The 16,636-nt window shown below is 47.1% G+C and overlaps 1 protein-coding gene across 1 annotated transcript in view; it reads left to right on the top strand.

The window, feature by feature from the left end:
* The window catches only part of SIN3A (SIN3 transcription regulator family member A), an 18,214-nt gene extending 3,345 nt beyond the window's left edge, over nucleotides 1-14,869 (top strand). Inside the window, exons 4-18 of the mRNA XM_009865959.1 lie at nucleotides 25-177; nucleotides 526-678; nucleotides 1,523-1,612; nucleotides 3,062-3,180; nucleotides 4,526-4,736; nucleotides 6,622-6,738; nucleotides 7,460-7,698; nucleotides 8,268-8,451; nucleotides 8,633-9,206; nucleotides 9,692-9,861; nucleotides 10,361-10,534; nucleotides 11,240-11,332; nucleotides 11,684-11,778; nucleotides 11,998-12,205; nucleotides 14,639-14,869. Of these exons, the coding sequence (XP_009864261.1) occupies nucleotides 25-177; nucleotides 526-678; nucleotides 1,523-1,612; nucleotides 3,062-3,180; nucleotides 4,526-4,736; nucleotides 6,622-6,738; nucleotides 7,460-7,698; nucleotides 8,268-8,451; nucleotides 8,633-9,206; nucleotides 9,692-9,861; nucleotides 10,361-10,534; nucleotides 11,240-11,332; nucleotides 11,684-11,778; nucleotides 11,998-12,205; nucleotides 14,639-14,869 (2,811 nt within the window). The remainder of the gene's footprint in view (nucleotides 1-24; nucleotides 178-525; nucleotides 679-1,522; nucleotides 1,613-3,061; nucleotides 3,181-4,525; nucleotides 4,737-6,621; nucleotides 6,739-7,459; nucleotides 7,699-8,267; nucleotides 8,452-8,632; nucleotides 9,207-9,691; nucleotides 9,862-10,360; nucleotides 10,535-11,239; nucleotides 11,333-11,683; nucleotides 11,779-11,997; nucleotides 12,206-14,638) is intronic.
* Nucleotides 14,870-16,636: the final 1,767 nt, after the last annotated feature.

Raw genomic sequence — 16,636 nt, 5'->3', positions numbered from 1 at the left:
TGCTTCTCCTCTTCCCTATGATAGAAGGAGCAGCGGAACGCCAAGGAGGCCGGGGGTAACTACACACCGGCGCTGACAGAGCAGGAGGTGTATGCGCAGGTGGCTCGACTCTTCAAGAACCAGGAGGACCTGCTCTCGGAGTTCGGGCAGTTCCTGCCTGACGCCAACAGCTCTGTGGTGAGTCGTCTTGGAGAGAGACTGGAACTGAAATACTGAACGGAAAACTGTTCTGCATGTAGCCAGAGTTCTGAAAAAATGTGCTTTTGCTGTTTGTTTCTTGGGTTGGTTTTTTTTGGAGTGATCTTTTACTGAGTGTGGGAATGGGGTCAGGGTGATAGGCTGTGATTTCTGGCCATAACTTGTCTTTTAAATACAATCCCTTTGCCTAAAAGGATTGTTCTAAGACTGCAGAAACTGCAGTAAAATACATTGATCATCTAGAGCTAGGAGAAACAGGCATTTTTTTTTTTGCCTGGAGGTGCAGAACTTAGCTCTAATGGTCTTCTGGGTTTGTCTCTAAATAAGCTATTAAGTAAGACAACTGCAGAGAAAGTGGAATCGGTAAGAAACGATCACGGTGGCACGGTGAAGAAGCCACAGCTCAACAACAAACAGCAAAGACCCAACCAGAATGGCTGTCAGATCCGACGGCACTCGGGAGCAACCCCTCCGGTGAAGGTAAGAGCCGCTCGTTTGGCAGCCCTGGTTTTCCCAGGAGGCTGTGGCAGAGCGGGATGCATTTCATGGGTCTGTGTGATTTTTTTATTTTTTTTTTAATTTTTTTTTCCTTAATGGTAGTGAACGATTGTTCTCTCGGACCTTTTCAAATGACACACATTTTGAGAGCGTGAGGCTTTGTAGTGGTCTCATGGCCAGGTGGCTTAGTGTTAAAGCATCATGGATGAGTTACACTACCTTCAAATAAAGCAGCTGATCTTGCTTTATGATGAAAAGGATTAGCATGTATCATATAAATCCAGTGATTTACTTGCCCTTCTGCCCTTTCTCCTCCTCTTCAAATAAATTGCAGTAAAATAAAACAGATTCTGGAGGCAGTTTTCAGAGTTTTTGAGGATGTTGAGTGCAAGTGGTGGTATGAAGGAAATAAAGGTTCTTGCAGTGGAATTCAAGAAAGAAAAAGAAATCTGCTAATTTTAGGGAGGTTTAAGGCTTAAAAACCAGGTGAGTGACAGGAACAAAGATTTACTTTGGCGATTTCTCAAACTAGTTAGAAAAAGGAGATAGGCTGTAGTGTGACTGTTTCAGTCAACTAGTTACAGAAAAGGATGCAACAGTGTATTTAAAGTACTTGTTGTTTTATGCTACTGATTAACCTTCAACAGATTAACTTGTGACCACACTTTCCTGCAAGTTTGCTTCAAAAAACCTGCCTTTCTTTTATTTGAAAGCAAATTGCAGGGTGAGGAAGCTGAAACCCTTGTGCAATAGGTAATGAAAACCTGGCAACTTGCTCTGCTGAACAGCCCTTTTTCTTTCTTCCCTTTCTTTTTTTTGTTAACAGAAGAAACCAAAGCTGCTTGGTTTAAAAGACCAGTCTTTGGCGGAAGCCAGCAAACACGGTGTTGGGACAGAATCTCTCTTCTTTGAGAAGGTGAGAAGCGAGGTTCAGCGCAAGCTGGCTCGCATCATTGATTTATGTTCTTGCCATGTATACATCCAGATTTTTATCACGGTGAAGCGTGTGATGTATGTCCCACCCAGATAACATTTGTCAGCTTGACTGCAGATGTATCGTGCGACCTCTAAGTTAGATCCACTGAATTGTTTTAAAGGACTGGTGATCTTTTTTTTTTAAATGTGGATATTTCTGTCTTTTCCCCAAAGGTCATTCTCCAGCTTTTCACCTGCTGCTCCTCCGATTTGTACCCAGGAATGCTTTTTTTTTTTAACCTGTAACACACACTCCAGATTTTTTTCACCTTTATGAAATGCACGTGCAGCTGCTGATGTGCGTGGCGTGTCTTGCTGTGTTGGCACAGCTTGCTGTACCCATCCGATGCGAGCTGCCTGCAGCGTGACAGCACAGTTTGCAAAGCAGCTGGTTCAAGTCCACTTTGGGTTTTGGCATTTTGGGGGGTTTTTTGTTGTTTTTTTTTTTTCCTGAGAGATGAATCTAATTAATTGCACAGTTGTTACCTGTTGCTGGTTTACCACACAGAATGAATGAAGGATACGTGGGATGTTTCCATGTGGTACCTTGGAGTTCTTCCCTAAGATTCCCATACATTTCTTATGGCTCAGAGGGGAGGATGTAGTGAACGTACACAAGCCTTTTAAGTAAAATTCATGTGTCAGTGAACATCTTGGTTACTCCCCGATGGTGTAGAGCAGCAAGTGCTGACTGAGAACCAATCTATTGCTCGAAGGCTGTATAGGTGTTAACATGAGTAAACCTAGAAATCCCCGCTGTAGCATTATAACTGTAATGACGAGAATCTTAATGATGATAGATCTCTGGCTGGTGCGTAGATGCTGACTGTTCTCGTGGGAAAGGTAATGGGGTTGGGCTGAATCGTCTGGTTTCCTCGTAACTGTGAAGATAAGGGTTGCAGAAGCTGCTTTATCTGTGATAACCCACGCCGTAACGCAGGCAGAGGATGGAGCGGTATTACCCAGAGCACAGGCCTCTTACCACCGCTCCCCGGTTGCAATGTTCTCTGGCCATTAAAGGCAACCTGGGTGGGATTGTGGTGCTGCAGTTAAGACTGATGCCACCCGTGATTCCAGCATTTCACAATACAGCTCTTAGGGGGTTCTTTGGGGGATGTCGTTCTTCACTTGCAGCTCCTTTCTGCGGAGTCCTGCACCGACTGCTGGTGGTGCAGGGCTTACCCAGCTCAGAGATGGCTCTTGTGGGTGTCAGGATGTCTGGCCCTAGGTACAGGACACGTTAATGAGATTTGCATTCTTGTTCCACGTGTAATCTCCCTGCACTTGTGGGAAGCACAGTGTTGAATATGGGTCTGCTGGGCAGCGAAAACTTATGCGGCTCGATTCCACCCTGACAACAGCTGTTTTCCCTTTTTCTTCTCTCTCTAAGGTCCGCAAAGCTCTGCGTAGCACAGAAGCATATGAAAACTTCCTTCGCTGCTTGGTTATTTTCAACCAGGAGGTGATCTCCCGGGCTGAGCTCGTGCAGCTCGTTTCTCCATTCCTGGGGTAAGTGGAGCCCATCTCCTTAGACGAGGTGAGGAGTCTCGAACACTTGGTCTGCTTCTGTTCTGAAGCCAGGCAAGAAACACCAGCCTTCGTGGTCATTCAGGAGCACACTGGTACAAACTCACTAAAATTTCCATAAACCAAAAAGCAGATGAATTCTGTCATGAAGCCAAAACCGATAGGGGATATTATAGTCTAAATTGGTATTATGACTTCCATATTTGCCAGTAGTGTACTGTATTAAGCTAAAACCAACCGATAGCCTCTCATCAACTTTGGGCAGCAAGATTGATGTTCCTTCGTCCTGTGAGCTGAGTTCCTCATTCCAAGGAAGAGGGCAATAGCAATGTAAATTGGGTTCAGGACCCCATTACACTAGTTACTGTGCAAAAAAACTGCCCTGAGGAGCTTCCACTCTCTCTGTAGCTCCACTGGAAGTAGTCACGTATCAGCAGAACGCTACCTTTAGCTGGGAAAGTTGAAGTATTCGACAAAAAATTCTGGATTTCTTCCACATGCTCCTAGTTATAAGGGTGAATATCTGTTTTGGGAAAGGTATAATACAGTTTTCTTACTCTGGAGTTGGACATTATCTTCTGTCATGTAATGAAAAAGCAATAAATGAGCAGTGATTCAATTAGCCTCAGTAACAGGTTCAATTCTTCATATTGCTGGAGCTCTGCATGAGATAAGAGGAGCTGAGCTGATGCAGTATTTTAGCCTAATAAATTCTTCAGAAAACTTTCCGAGCAGGTGAACTCCAGCTGTGCGGGCAAAGGCTTCTTCATAGTTTGTGTTGGTCCATGTAGTCTGGGGAGGCAGCGCTGGTTAAAGCGATTGCTCAGCACTGGAGCCTTGTGCCTTGTAGCTACAAAACTGCTTTTCAGTGTCCTCTTGCTGCTTTTGGAAAGGAAAGATCTGTCTGAAGGTTAAGAACGCAGGCAAACAACTAGGAACCTGGCCTGGGGTAGTTTGGGATACTCAGATGTGACCCTGCAGCAAGACATTGGCTGCTTTTTCTTGCTTGTCCCTTGTCTTGCGGGGACTGTAGCCACAAGGTGTGCAGAGGGTGCATCTGTCAGTGCTTGTCTGCATGTCCATGGCGATACGAGGGGGTCATCCTGAAGCACCTTACTTGCACCGAGAGAGCAGTCCAACACCTGGGCAACAAGCAAGTGCTCTCATCCCGTTTGGTCAGGCTCTGTGGGGGTCCTCTCTCACCAGACTGATGGTTCAGATCACTACAGACACAGTCTGGAGCGATCAATTTTAGCGTTAGCGTCGCAGCTCAGCACTGTTTGATTCCCACTTTGCTAGTTTTTCACTTTGTTCATTTTATTTTTAGGAAATTCCCAGAATTGTTCACTTGGTTTAAAAATTTCCTGGGATATAAAGAGTCTGTTCACATGGAGACGTATCCGAAGGAGCGGGCTACTGAGGGGATTGCCATGGAGATTGACTATGCCTCCTGTAAAAGACTGGGCTCCAGCTACCGAGCCTTACCCAAGAGCTACCAGCAACCCAAGTGCACAGGGCGGACTCCGCTGTGTAAAGAGGTAAGATGCACCCAGGTGGGAACTGTGTGGCAGAGGAAGGCTCTTCTGGTGCTGAGCAGGAAGCTGGGGCCAGGCAAGCTGCCCGGTGAGCGCTGATCCTGCACCCAGGCACGTGTGGGCACAGCATCCCAGCTGGGATCATCTCTGTGTTTGTCGGAGCCCGAGGTGAGCGTGCCCCAAGGTGTTCCTGACGGTGAGCTGAGTGCTTGGCACTCCTGTGAACGTCTGGACCATGTCCAGAAGCTATTGCACAGGGCGAGGAGTCAGTCTAGGAATGGGTTGTGCTGGAGGCTGGCTGGGAGATGCCGTACCCCACGAGCCTTTGATGGTTGGCATCAACTCTTCCCCAGTGGTGCTTGTGAAAGGGTTGTGTGAAGTGTTGGGGAACAGCTGGAAAAAAACTCCCACCAAATAGTGGTGATGATTAAGTAAGTAAAATATAGAGTCATTAGATATGTGTGTTTTACATATTAACACGTGTGAAAAGAGTGTTGAGTTTAGAAACTTATGAACTTTGAGTAGGAAATGGCAGAACTAGTTTTTCCATACAGTCTTAATGTGATCTCAGGGATCTTTTACAAGGCAGTACCTTATTTAAGATTGTTGCTTTTAATCCAAATTCCCCCTTAGTCTGCTTTCAGACTTGTCTCTAGTCCAACTGCAGAAGAAGAGCACATTTTCTCTAGACAGATTCTCCCACATATCCCTCACGTGCTTCTTCCTTTCCACCTGAAATGCTGAATAGACTTCTTTGTCTTCAGAAATGGTGCATTGCTTCGGGAAATTGTCGCCCTGCAGGGGACCAGCCTTTCTGGTCAAGAGTCAAAGCTGGTCTCCCAGCCGAGTCCCACAGGAGCAGATGTACTCACTGAGCCCTCTAATGTGTTGTAATGACCTTATGTGGGAACGATACTGGCTGATCCTGTCCTTTCACTGGTCTTGGATGTGATATTTTGGAGGTGAATGAGCAGGACTCTTCCTGAAGGCCAGTTAATAAACACTGGAGGAGGGAAGGGCCCCAGAAATCTCCAGTGTGACTGTAGTCAGCAGGGGCACCCACAACAAATAGCTGGGAGATCACTGTCTGAAAATACCACGTTTTTTGTGTATTTATGCTCCTTGAGAGATGAGGACGAATGTGAGCAACCACGTCCCGGCAGTGATGATAGGTGCTCAGCTGAAGCAGCGGCAAGATGGTGAAAACAACCTGGACAAAAGATAATTGCACGTTTTTTAATCTTAAGTCCTGACGTGTCCCTCAAAAGTGTCTTGTGTGATGCAGTTACTTCTTCCTGTGAGAATCTAATGACTCAGTTGTTCAGGCTTCATGTTTACGACTTCCAGCACTGCCTGCCAAAATACTTGTGTCTTTGCCTTTGGCCTCTTTGAGGTTTGTTTTTTTTCTTTTGAGTGTTCTGTTTCTGGTTTGGAAGTGGTGAAAGCTGCAGGTGCTCAGCCGCTTTGCCAGGAAAGGTGTTGCTGGGGTATGGATTTATATTCCCAATTAACCTTATTTAGAGGTGGAAATCACACGCTGTCGTGCCTGACGTGATGACCACCCAGTGTTGTTGATGGTGAATCACACACGTGAACCACCTGATTGCAGTTGACTAACACAAAGTAACGGAAAAGCTCCTTTCGCTTTTCTTTTTCTCTTCCTTTGCAAACTTTTTCTCACAGCTCCAGCTAATGAATTTTTCAGACTCCCCGTACATTTTGGTTCTGGCCATTTGGGATTGTCTTGTGGATGCTGGATGGTGTCTTGGGTTTGGAAGGGACACAGAATTTTGTGACTGGGGAGTTAAATCCTCCCATCAGAAGCTAGATGAGTGTGACCCTCTTGAAGACTGACCATAACTCTTGTCTTCCTCTGTCTCCCTCAAAGGTTTTGAATGACACCTGGGTCTCCTTCCCGTCCTGGTCCGAAGACTCTACATTCGTGAGCTCCAAGAAGACACAATATGAAGAGCACATCTACAGGTGCGAGGATGAGCGTTTCGAGGTAAATTGCTTTTCCTTGATTCATGTCCTCAAAAGCTTAGGGGTCTGTGAGCAGTTAATGATCTGGGTATAATTATACCTGTAATACTTGCTGCTTAGAATCTGGTTTTTGTGTATGTCACCTGTTTTCTGCGTAAAAGCTGGTCTGCTCTTAATGCAAGAAGCAGCGGCTGCATAACCAACCTCTTGGTCCAAGGTACCACCCCTGCCCCCTGCCTTTTGTGCAGAGCTGTTCATTCACACCCCTCCGGGTGAAATTTTTCGATGGCCAGCATATAATCGATGCATCTTTTCTGTTCTTACTGCCTACGGAGCGCACAAGAACATGCATTCCCCTCTAATAATCTGAAAAGCGATACGTTCAGGATGTTAAATGATTGACATCTTGACTGGAAATGGAAGTTAGCTCAGCAGTTACCTGAAGACGCTGGGATTCAGCGCATCCTTTTGTGGAGTAACTGTCAATTGTGTTCTGTTCCCAAGTGGAAAATGTAATTTGCGAACGCTGTCGTTCTGGTAGCCTTTAAATTCTTATGCGGTATTATCTAGGTAGCAGGTAAAATATAATTGGATTATTTCAGAGCAGCCAAATGTGGAAACCACTGCTCAAGTACGCCTTGTTAAACATGCACGGCTTCTTGTTTCATGTCACTTAAATGTTAGCCTCTGTGAAGTATCATGTTTTATCTTTTCAACAATGGCTAATGCACCATTCCCTTCAGCTGGATGTTGTCTTGGAGACCAACCTGGCAACGATCCGCGTCCTTGAGGCAATCCAAAAGAAACTCTCACGCTTGTCTGCGGAGGAGCAGGCCAAATTCCGTCTGGACAACACTCTGGGTGGCACTTCGGAGGTGATCCACCGCAAGGCTCTCCAGAGGATATATGCTGACAAAGCAGCTGATATCATTGATGGACTTCGGAAGAACCCATCTGTGGCTGTTCCCATTGTACTGAAAAGGTACCGACTGCTCTAGCATCCTGCCCCCGGGGTTCTCCCAAGGGATAACGCACCATACATCATCCAGATTTGTGTAAAAGTTGCTAATTTCTGTCCATAAAGGGTGTGACCTCCACAAGGCTGTAAATTAAGAAGCGTGGTTTATGTTTATGATCAGTTGCTGTATTTCCTAATAATCACCTAGAAGGAGGGAATTATCCCCAAACAAAACCCGTGCAACTCAGCTGGAGGGATGGAGAGCTTTTATTGCCTCCTCTTAAACCTTTTTTCTTCCCCAGTGTCAGCATCGTTGTGTAAGGTGAGGATTGTCCCAGGGCTAAATGTATTCCCTTTCCGAGTCCTATGGCTGAACGTGACCATGGGCTTGGATCGCGGCAGCTGTGCTACCCTCTGCCCGGTTTCTGTTGTCAACCTCCCTTTCCTTGGTCTAGAAGAGGGAGTGGGTGCTGCAGCTCCTCAGGGAAGCTCGAGGAGATGTGTAAGCATCTAGCCATGGGCCTAAGTTTTCTTTGTACGCTCAGAGTGGGACCTTTACATTTCTTGGCTCACTCTCATTTTCTTGATTCAAGGTTAAAGATGAAAGAGGAAGAGTGGCGAGAAGCCCAGAGAGGGTTTAATAAAGTCTGGCGAGAGCAGAATGAGAAGTATTACCTGAAATCCTTGGACCACCAGGGCATCAATTTCAAGCAGAATGATACCAAGGTCCTGAGATCAAAGAGTCTCCTCAATGAGATTGAAAGCATCTACGATGAGGTAAGATGATCACCAATAGTTTCCTGCCCCTGAGCTTGTGTACTTTGCAAGTGAGGTTTCAGTTCCTGTTTCTCACCAGTGAGAGAGGAAGCTCTGTGCTGCTGGCAGAGCTTTCTGAAAGGCTCTTGGCTGGAGAGAGGTGTTTTGGGACTAAGTTTTGTGCTGTATTTCTTGTTTGTAGAGGCAAGAGCAGGCTTCAGAAGACAATGCTGGAGTCCCCACAGGCCCACACCTATCACTAGCCTACAAAGACAAACAGATCCTGGAAGACGCTGCCTCTCTCATCATCCACCACGTGAAGCGGCAGACAGGAATCCAGAAAGAGGACAAATACAAAATCAAGCAGATCATGTACCACTTCATTCCTGACCTGCTGTTTGCTCAGCGAGGTGAACTCTCAGATGTGGAAGAGGAGGAAGAGGAGGAAATGGATGTGGACGAAGCTACTGGGGCTGCAAAAAAGCACAACGGTGTTGGGGGCAGTCCTCCCAAAACGAAGCTGATGTTCAACAACACGACGGCCCAGAAGCTGCGGGGCATGGATGAGGTCTACAACCTCTTCTACGTGAACAGCAACTGGTACATATTCATGCGGCTGCACCAGATCCTGTGCTTGCGGCTGCTGAGGATCTGCACCCAGGCCGAGCGGCAGATCGAAGAGGAGACGCGGGAAAGGGAGTGGGAGAGGGAAGTGCTGGGCATAAAGCGAGACAAGAGCGACAGTCCCGCCATCCAGCTGCGACTGAAAGAGCCTAGTGAGTGACTGCTGCTGGGAGCCTGGGGGAGAAAAACGCTTCTCTCTGTAGTGTGTTGACAGGGCTTACCTGGTGTCTTCAGAGTGACCCTTTAGGGTGACCTTTCAGCAGTCACCTTAGAATGGGAGGATCTCTCTTTTATCACTGGGCGGCGCTGAATTGAGGGAGGAGATGGGAAGGTGTGGGATATGTGGGGCCCAAATAGCAACACAGTAATACGCAGCAGTTATTTCATAGGAGTTATTTCATTTTTCAAAGCTTTTTAATAAGTCTTTCAGAAATAAAGAGCTTGTGGAGGAGGCTAGATTAGAAAGAGGTTATGAAAGTAGCTGTGGCCTTGAAATTACTTGTTTAAATGTCTACAAAAGGCAAATATAAGCTTATTCCAGTAACTCTTCAGCTTGACTGGGTAGTCTGAGGACCAAAAGTCAAAGCCACCCTTCTTGGGGTGGTGTATTCATCTCTCCCGTTCTCTCTTGTTGCAGTGGACATTGATGTTGAGGATTATTACCCAGCCTTCCTGGACATGGTGCGTAATCTCCTGGATGGGAACATGGACTCGTCGCAGTACGAGGATTCCTTGCGCGAGATGTTCACCATTCATGCCTACATCGCCTTTACCATGGACAAGCTGATCCAGAGCATCGTTCGACAGGTGACTGCCGGCAACGGCTGGAGGGTGGGTGGTGCAGGGTAGAGAAAGCAGATGGGTGGTTTGCTGCAGTCAAAGCCCAGGCCCACATTTAAACTTTGAATTAAAGAATTAAATGGCAAATAATTTCTTTCCTTTTCACTAGTGCTGTAGGAGCAGTGCATGCCTCTTCTAAAACGTTTTCTCATTTATTCAGTTGTTTGAGTAGCTCATTTTGGCTGTTAAACTCTAGTCCTTTTTCTGGGCTGGTAGGGAGAATGTGTGACCAAGAGAAAAATTCTTCCATGTGCCTTTGTGTAGTGTAAAGAAAAAAGCAGACACAAGGGGCTGAAAATAGAACGGCTTGAAGGGTGTTTTTTCTTTCAGAAGAGTAGAGCTGCTTTTCAGTAGCCTTTTGCTTCATTCCAGGCATTAAGCAAATTCAAAAGACAGTTGAGTGACTTTGGATTTTTAAACTTGTACAAAATAAAGATTTGGTACTAAATCTCCCACTCCTCTCCAGCTCCAGCACATTGTGAGCGATGAGATCTGTGTGCAGGTAACAGACCTCTACCTGTCGGAGAACAACAACGGAGCAACGGGAGGTCTTCTCGCTTCCCAGTCCTCTCGGACTCTTCTGGAGGCCGCCTACCAACGCAAAGCTGAGCAGCTCATGTCAGAGGAGAACTGTTTCAAGGTAAAGCCAGGCTGTGAACCATGGGATAAAAGCAGCAAGCAGTGAGGGGGATGTCTTTTAGGAAGGGAGAGGCACCAGTCCTTTAAAAAAGGAGCCCTGAGGGTGTTCTGTAACTCTGAAAGTTGAAAGGAAAGTTCTGTTCCCCAGCTTTAGGTTCATGCTTCTGTAAGGGCCCCTTGGAAGCGAGGTTTCAAGGAGAAATGTACTTCCTGGAACAGCAGTGTATATCCCTTAGGCTTCACAATGTCTTTGGGTTGTATCATACTGACTTGCTGTTACCAGTTTTAATTTGTTAGCTCAAACTCTCCTGTTTCTCTTGGTCTCAACCTTTGTCATTTGTGGGGAGCTCTGCTAATACTGACTGGGCATTGAATCACTGCTGACTGCATATATTGCTAAATGAACCTGGAGCTCTGTGCTAATCAGATCCGTGCTTTTTCGTCTAAGACACAGGAGGTGGTGAGCCCTTCCTGAGCAAGGAAAGTACTTCTTTTTTTTTTTTCCCCAAAAAGCTTTGCAGTTATTCTGTTTCTCAAAGGCTGTGCGGTTTGGGTAGTGTTTTCCTTCTGCTGTCAGGAAGCACAGTTACTGTCCCTTTAAACTATGCCACCTTGCTTCATTCTCCCTTTGCCCGAGTGAGAAGTGAAGGTGTTTTTTTTCTGATTGCAACCTCTTACTGAAGTTCCTTCTGCTTTTTCTTTATAGCTGATGTTCATTCAGAGCAGAGGTCAAGTTCAGTTAACCATTGAACTGCTGGACACAGAAGAGGAGAACTCTGATGACCCTGTAGAAGCAGAGGTAAGAGCAGCTTGTCTGGAGAGCTGACTGTGATGGTCAAGGGTGCACTGGATGAGGGTGTCCAGTTGGCTGTTGTTGTGGTCCGTCAGCATAAGATAAAGAAACACCAAGGATACACCATAAAGCTTACAGTAATGTGAGTAGGCAAATCCTTCTTGGTTTATTTTGTATTCAAAACCCCTCAAAACTGGATAGAGAAGTGTTGTACCTGCCTTTTGGGGGATACAATGCACAGAGCATTCAAAAATTACCTTGGGTTAATCTGTACAACTTCCAGCTTAGAGTCCTTAACCATCCCACGTTGTGCGGTGGGAAGGCAGTGGCTAATCCTTGCTCTCTGCTCTCTCCCAGCGCTGGTCGGACTACGTGGAGCGGTACGTCAACTCCGATTCTACCTCCCCTGAGCTCCGCGAGCACCTGGCCCAGAAACCAGTCTTCCTGCCGAGGTGAGCAGCCAGGCTGTGCTGTGAGCCCTCCTCCATGGGCTCTACATCTGGCCATAGAGGGTCCGTCACAGGGCTGGGCAGTCTGAGCCTGAAAGACTGCTGTGGGGAGTTCTGCTCCAAGCTATTGGTCAGGCTTTAGAGGTGCCGGCACGTACCCACCGGCTATGTGCAGCATGAGAGGGTGAGCGGTAACTCCAAGAGGGTTTCTCTGCTTTGCAGGAACCTGAGGCGGATCCGTAAGTGTCAGCGTGGTCGAGAGCAGCAGGAGAAGGAAGGGAAGGAGGGAAACAGTAAGAAGTCCATGGAGAATGTGGAGAGCTTGGACAAGCTGGAGTGTAAATTCAAACTGAACTCCTATAAGATGGTGTACGTGATCAAGTCAGAGGATTACATGTACAGGAGGACTGCACTGCTGCGAGCTCAGCAGGTAAGAGCGAACGGAAGGGCTGGGGTGGGCAGCTGGTGTTTCCTGGGACCGCCAGCTCCCAAAGGTCACATGGGGACAGTCAAACGAAATCTCCTTGGGGATCCCAGTCAGTAACATTTAGTGGTCTGGGTTGACAAGAAGACGGGGTGCTATTTTATCCTGCCAAGGCACTAAAGATCTTCCAAATGTTCCTAAGGTGTAATCTTTTCTTCTTCCACCTCTCACTCTCATCATCTTATCACCTCCTCCTCTTTTCTCTCCAGAGAGTTTTATTACGATAGGACTTGAGCATAAGCTCTCAAATTTCTTCCAGGAGATAATTCCCATGGGTGGTGGTCCCCCTCTTTTAGGGAAGACCTGTCTTGTAGTGACGTGTGGGAGTGCCTGTTCTCCCAGGACTTTCCCAGAGATGATGCAGAATGCAGAGCATCAAATGCCTCCTGTCCCTATGGGATCCCTCTGGATGCCCTCCCCTCATCATTTCCCATCCCCACGGTCACAGAGAGTGGGAGTCCTTGGGTTGCTCCCGCATGGCGAAGTGTGGAAGCAGGTCTGGAAACTGGGGCTTTGTAGCAAGGGTGGGAGCAGTGAGGTCACCGACATAGAAAAATTCCTGTGGGTGTTTTCCTGGGCTTGCAAGTCCTGGACCCAAGGATCTGTGGCATCTGATGTCTAGGAGTCAGCGCTCATGATTGCTGATTTAAATAGGAATTTGTCTTTTCGAAGTGATTCAAATTTCCTTTGGTTCTCTGCACCAAAAGTCACGGTGTTGGGGCAAAGGAAGGAGGATGTGAATGCGTGGGGGAGAGTAGGGCTGCTCTTCATCTGTAAAGGTTGGGGACTTGCTTTTATTCAATAAGAAAATAGCTTGTGACTCCACATCAGCCAAATTTAGGAGGATTTGGTTGGAGAAAGACAATTTTTGTCTCTGAACATTTTGACACTCCGTTGCTTTTCTCATCCCATGGGAATATTTCCATCCAATAGAGAAAACTGGGGAGCTTTAACAGCAAACTCTAGTTCTAGTCTGACTATGTAGACTTAAGGTTGAAATATTTCACTATGATTTTATTATATAATCTATTTAAAACCCAATGTTAAGCAGAATGTCATTGCGTAGAACGTAGAAGAAAGTGAAACCTGCCAGATTCAGGCAAAAGTTATTGACTTAAGCAACTAGAAGCAGAGGTACCCGAGAAGCTCTATCAGCGGTAGTCTCTTCTGTAGCTGCAGAGATTGTTTTCAGTTTATTAAATTATTTGCTTTTCTGAGCAAACTACTGACCACAGAGAAAATTCCCTGGGAGGTGAGGAAGTAGGAGAGGTGTGCCTCCCCCTGCCTATGTCATCCTTTACAGCTCTGTTTTAGTCATTTAGTTAGCCTTATAAAACACCTATGTACCATCAGTTTCTTGCTGATGAAATGCAAATAATGGTTTTATTTCGTTAGCTGTGAGTACAGGTTTGAAAATACTGCATCAGATGAGTGTTTTGTTCAAGTAGTGACTCTTTAACATGCTGATACTGAGGATTTGATTGAATTCTATCCCCTTCAACTGGCACAAACCTCAAAGAGAGGTTGTGTCATAAACAGGATACTGTGTGCCAGTGTTTTATCACAGAGAGTCTGAACGTAAGTCAAATTATTGAACTTTTAATTAGAGAGCGTGCAGCATAGCCCCTCAGTTACTAAAGTACACCAAGGAGCTGCAGAAGCTACACTGAACTACAAATCTATTTAGATTGAACAGCTAACACGGAGAAGCAGTCAGCCTTTGGGAGAGCAAAACAAATAATAAAATATGTAAGTTTTAATCTTGAGGCTTGATCATATTTGCTGTTTTCAATTACGACTGTAGTCGTGGCTTTCAAGCTGTGGCTTTTGAGCATCTGTACTGGATTTTACATTCCTTAAGCAGCTGCTTTGACTCGGGATGCGTGCCGCTATTCCTCTCCCGATGTTTCTGTTAAGCCAGCCTTTCAGACTGGACCTGGTTCTTAATTTTCCATGGCAGTTGGGTCCCTTGATGTGCACAATGCATGCGGACCTTGCTCCCTCCTGGAACCGTGCCCCTCCAAGGGCTGAGGAGAGCAGGGCTTGCCTGGTCCGGGCTCTGCCTTGGCTCCCTGCCGCTCGAGCGGGAGGAGGCAGCACCCTTTGGGCAGCGCACTGGTCTCCCACAGGATCTGTTCCTTGTCCTGCTGCCATGTTAAACAAAGAACATTAATCTCCCGATATTCCTGAGTTCGTTTTGCCACAGTAACTGCCTTGAGGCGGGGAGACCCGGGCGCTGTTATCGGAGCTCTTCCTCTGTCATTGCCTGCGGCTGTTGATCCCCTCGGTTGTGTGGACGGGCAGCCGAGCTCTGCGTAATGCTGCAGGTTTGGGGGCCGAAGCCGCCTTCTTTGCTAACGCTGCTTCCTATTCCCACAGTCCCACGAAAGAGTGAGCAAGCGGCTGCACCAGCGCTTCCAGGCCTGGGTGGACAAATGGACCAAGGAGCACGTGCCCCGCGAGATGGCCGCCGAGACAAACAAGTGGCTGATGGGCGAAGGGTTGGAGGGCTTGGTGCCCTGCACCACCACCTGTGACACAGAGACCCTGCACTTTGTGAGCATTAACAAGTACCGCGTCAAATACGGCACGATATTCAAGACGCCCTAAAACGACACCCCCCCGGCCCGGGAGATGTGTGTGTGTGTGTGCGCGCATCAAGGAAAGGAGGAAGACGGCGCCTTCCTCCCCCTCACTGTGTATCTCCGTAACATGGCCACTTGACTAGTGCGTGGCTGGTACAACCTGTCACCAGCGGGATTCCCTGTCGGGACACGCGGGGGCTCTGCCGCCGACCCCTTGGACTCGGGCACGTGGCCCCTGCTCCGGGGTGGGAAGGACCCTTTCTCTGAACTGAGCCATCGCAGAGAAACGCAGCGAGCTCGTCCACACCAGCAGCGTTTGAGGCTTTTTGACTCCCCGAGAGGCGAAGGGAGAAGAACTGGGAGGCTCTCAGTGACCGACCGGACCGCTCGGGTCTGTCCCCAAATTCCCAGGTGCCTGTTGAGACCAGACTCTCCTCCCTTCTACGCTGCCGCTGGCCGGGCTCCAGCTCGATGCCAGCTCACGGAGCGGGCCCTGGGTTCCTCTCGCCTCCATCTCCTCCCTCCCAGGCTGGACTCACCCCGTGCAGATCGGTCTGTCCTTTCTAGTGCCAGTGGAACTGTTTATTTTATTTTAATTTCTTTTTTTTTTTGTACCTGCTTGTTTACTAGTCTCTCCTAGTGCCATGCACCAGCTTTTCACACACATGTACGTACACACACACAGAGAACAACACGATTTTAACATGTTCCCTCCTTTTTTTGTAAATAAATGTACAAATGTCCATTTTTTTTGTTTTTTGATTTTGTTTTCTTTTTTGTTTTGTTTTTTTTTTTTATTAAAGGAAGTATGCTTGATGTGCTAGCATAACTGTACTAGCTTCTTGTGTACCATAGTACCAGGTGGCTTGAGAATTAGTACCGACAGACAGACCGATGGAGACATTTATTACACTTTTTACCAAAGGGAGTTATCATTGTAGTGCTTTTGTGTGGAAACTTTTTTCTCCTTTTTTTGTAAATAAAAATAATGTCTTTGTTCTTAACTGGGGGAAGACACTCGCTCACCCACAGCCCTGTTCCTGGTCTGAAAGACACCGTGCAGCTTCGGGGGGTTGGAAGGGGGCGGAGGGAGCATCCAGCCTTTTGACATGATCTGCTTCACAACCTGCAAGGAAAAAGCAAAAAGTGAGTTTTTGTGGTTAACACAGCCAAGATATAAGCAGCCTGTGGAGATCTATAAATATACGGAATAGAACTTAGTTTGGTTTTGCTTTTTTCGTGGTGGGTAATTTTGATCCACCTCATCTTGCAGCTCCAAGGACCTTCACTTCCGGGAAGTGTTCCGGAGCTGCTTAGCTGGAGTTCGTTGTGCTGATGTCCTTATTTTTTTTCCTTTCAGTGCTGGGGGGAAAACATCACCTGAAGCACCAAACCAGAGTTTGACAGCTGCTCTGTGGGTGTGCGAGGGAAGAGAGGGCCTCGGTGCATTTCGCTAATGAAAGCCACTTACGGGAGATAGATAGATAGATAGATAGATATTTGAAGTATAGAAGTTAAATTTCATAAATTCTGGGAGAGAAAAAAAAAAAAAGGGAGGTGGGGAGGGCTAGGGAGGACCAGTGGTAGGTGGGGAATTGTTCAGACCGAGTCACGGGCTCCTAGCTCAGTAGTTTGAGCGCGGTGCTGACAAAAAAGACAACACCGATATCGCAGGTTCGATTCCCGCCCGGTCCCCATGTGTTGCCTGGTCTAGTCGAGAGGTGGCGTCCCTGCCCATGACAGGGAGGTTGGAGTAGATGATCTCTAAGGTCCCTTCCAGCCTAGGCCATTC

Source organism: Apaloderma vittatum, unplaced genomic scaffold (genome assembly GCF_000703405.1).
Source record: "Apaloderma vittatum isolate BGI_N311 unplaced genomic scaffold, ASM70340v1 scaffold26293, whole genome shotgun sequence".
Taxonomy (NCBI): domain Eukaryota; kingdom Metazoa; phylum Chordata; class Aves; order Trogoniformes; family Trogonidae; genus Apaloderma; species Apaloderma vittatum.
Note: the sequence above shows the minus strand (reverse complement) of the source record. Positions and strands in the feature narration are given on the sequence as shown.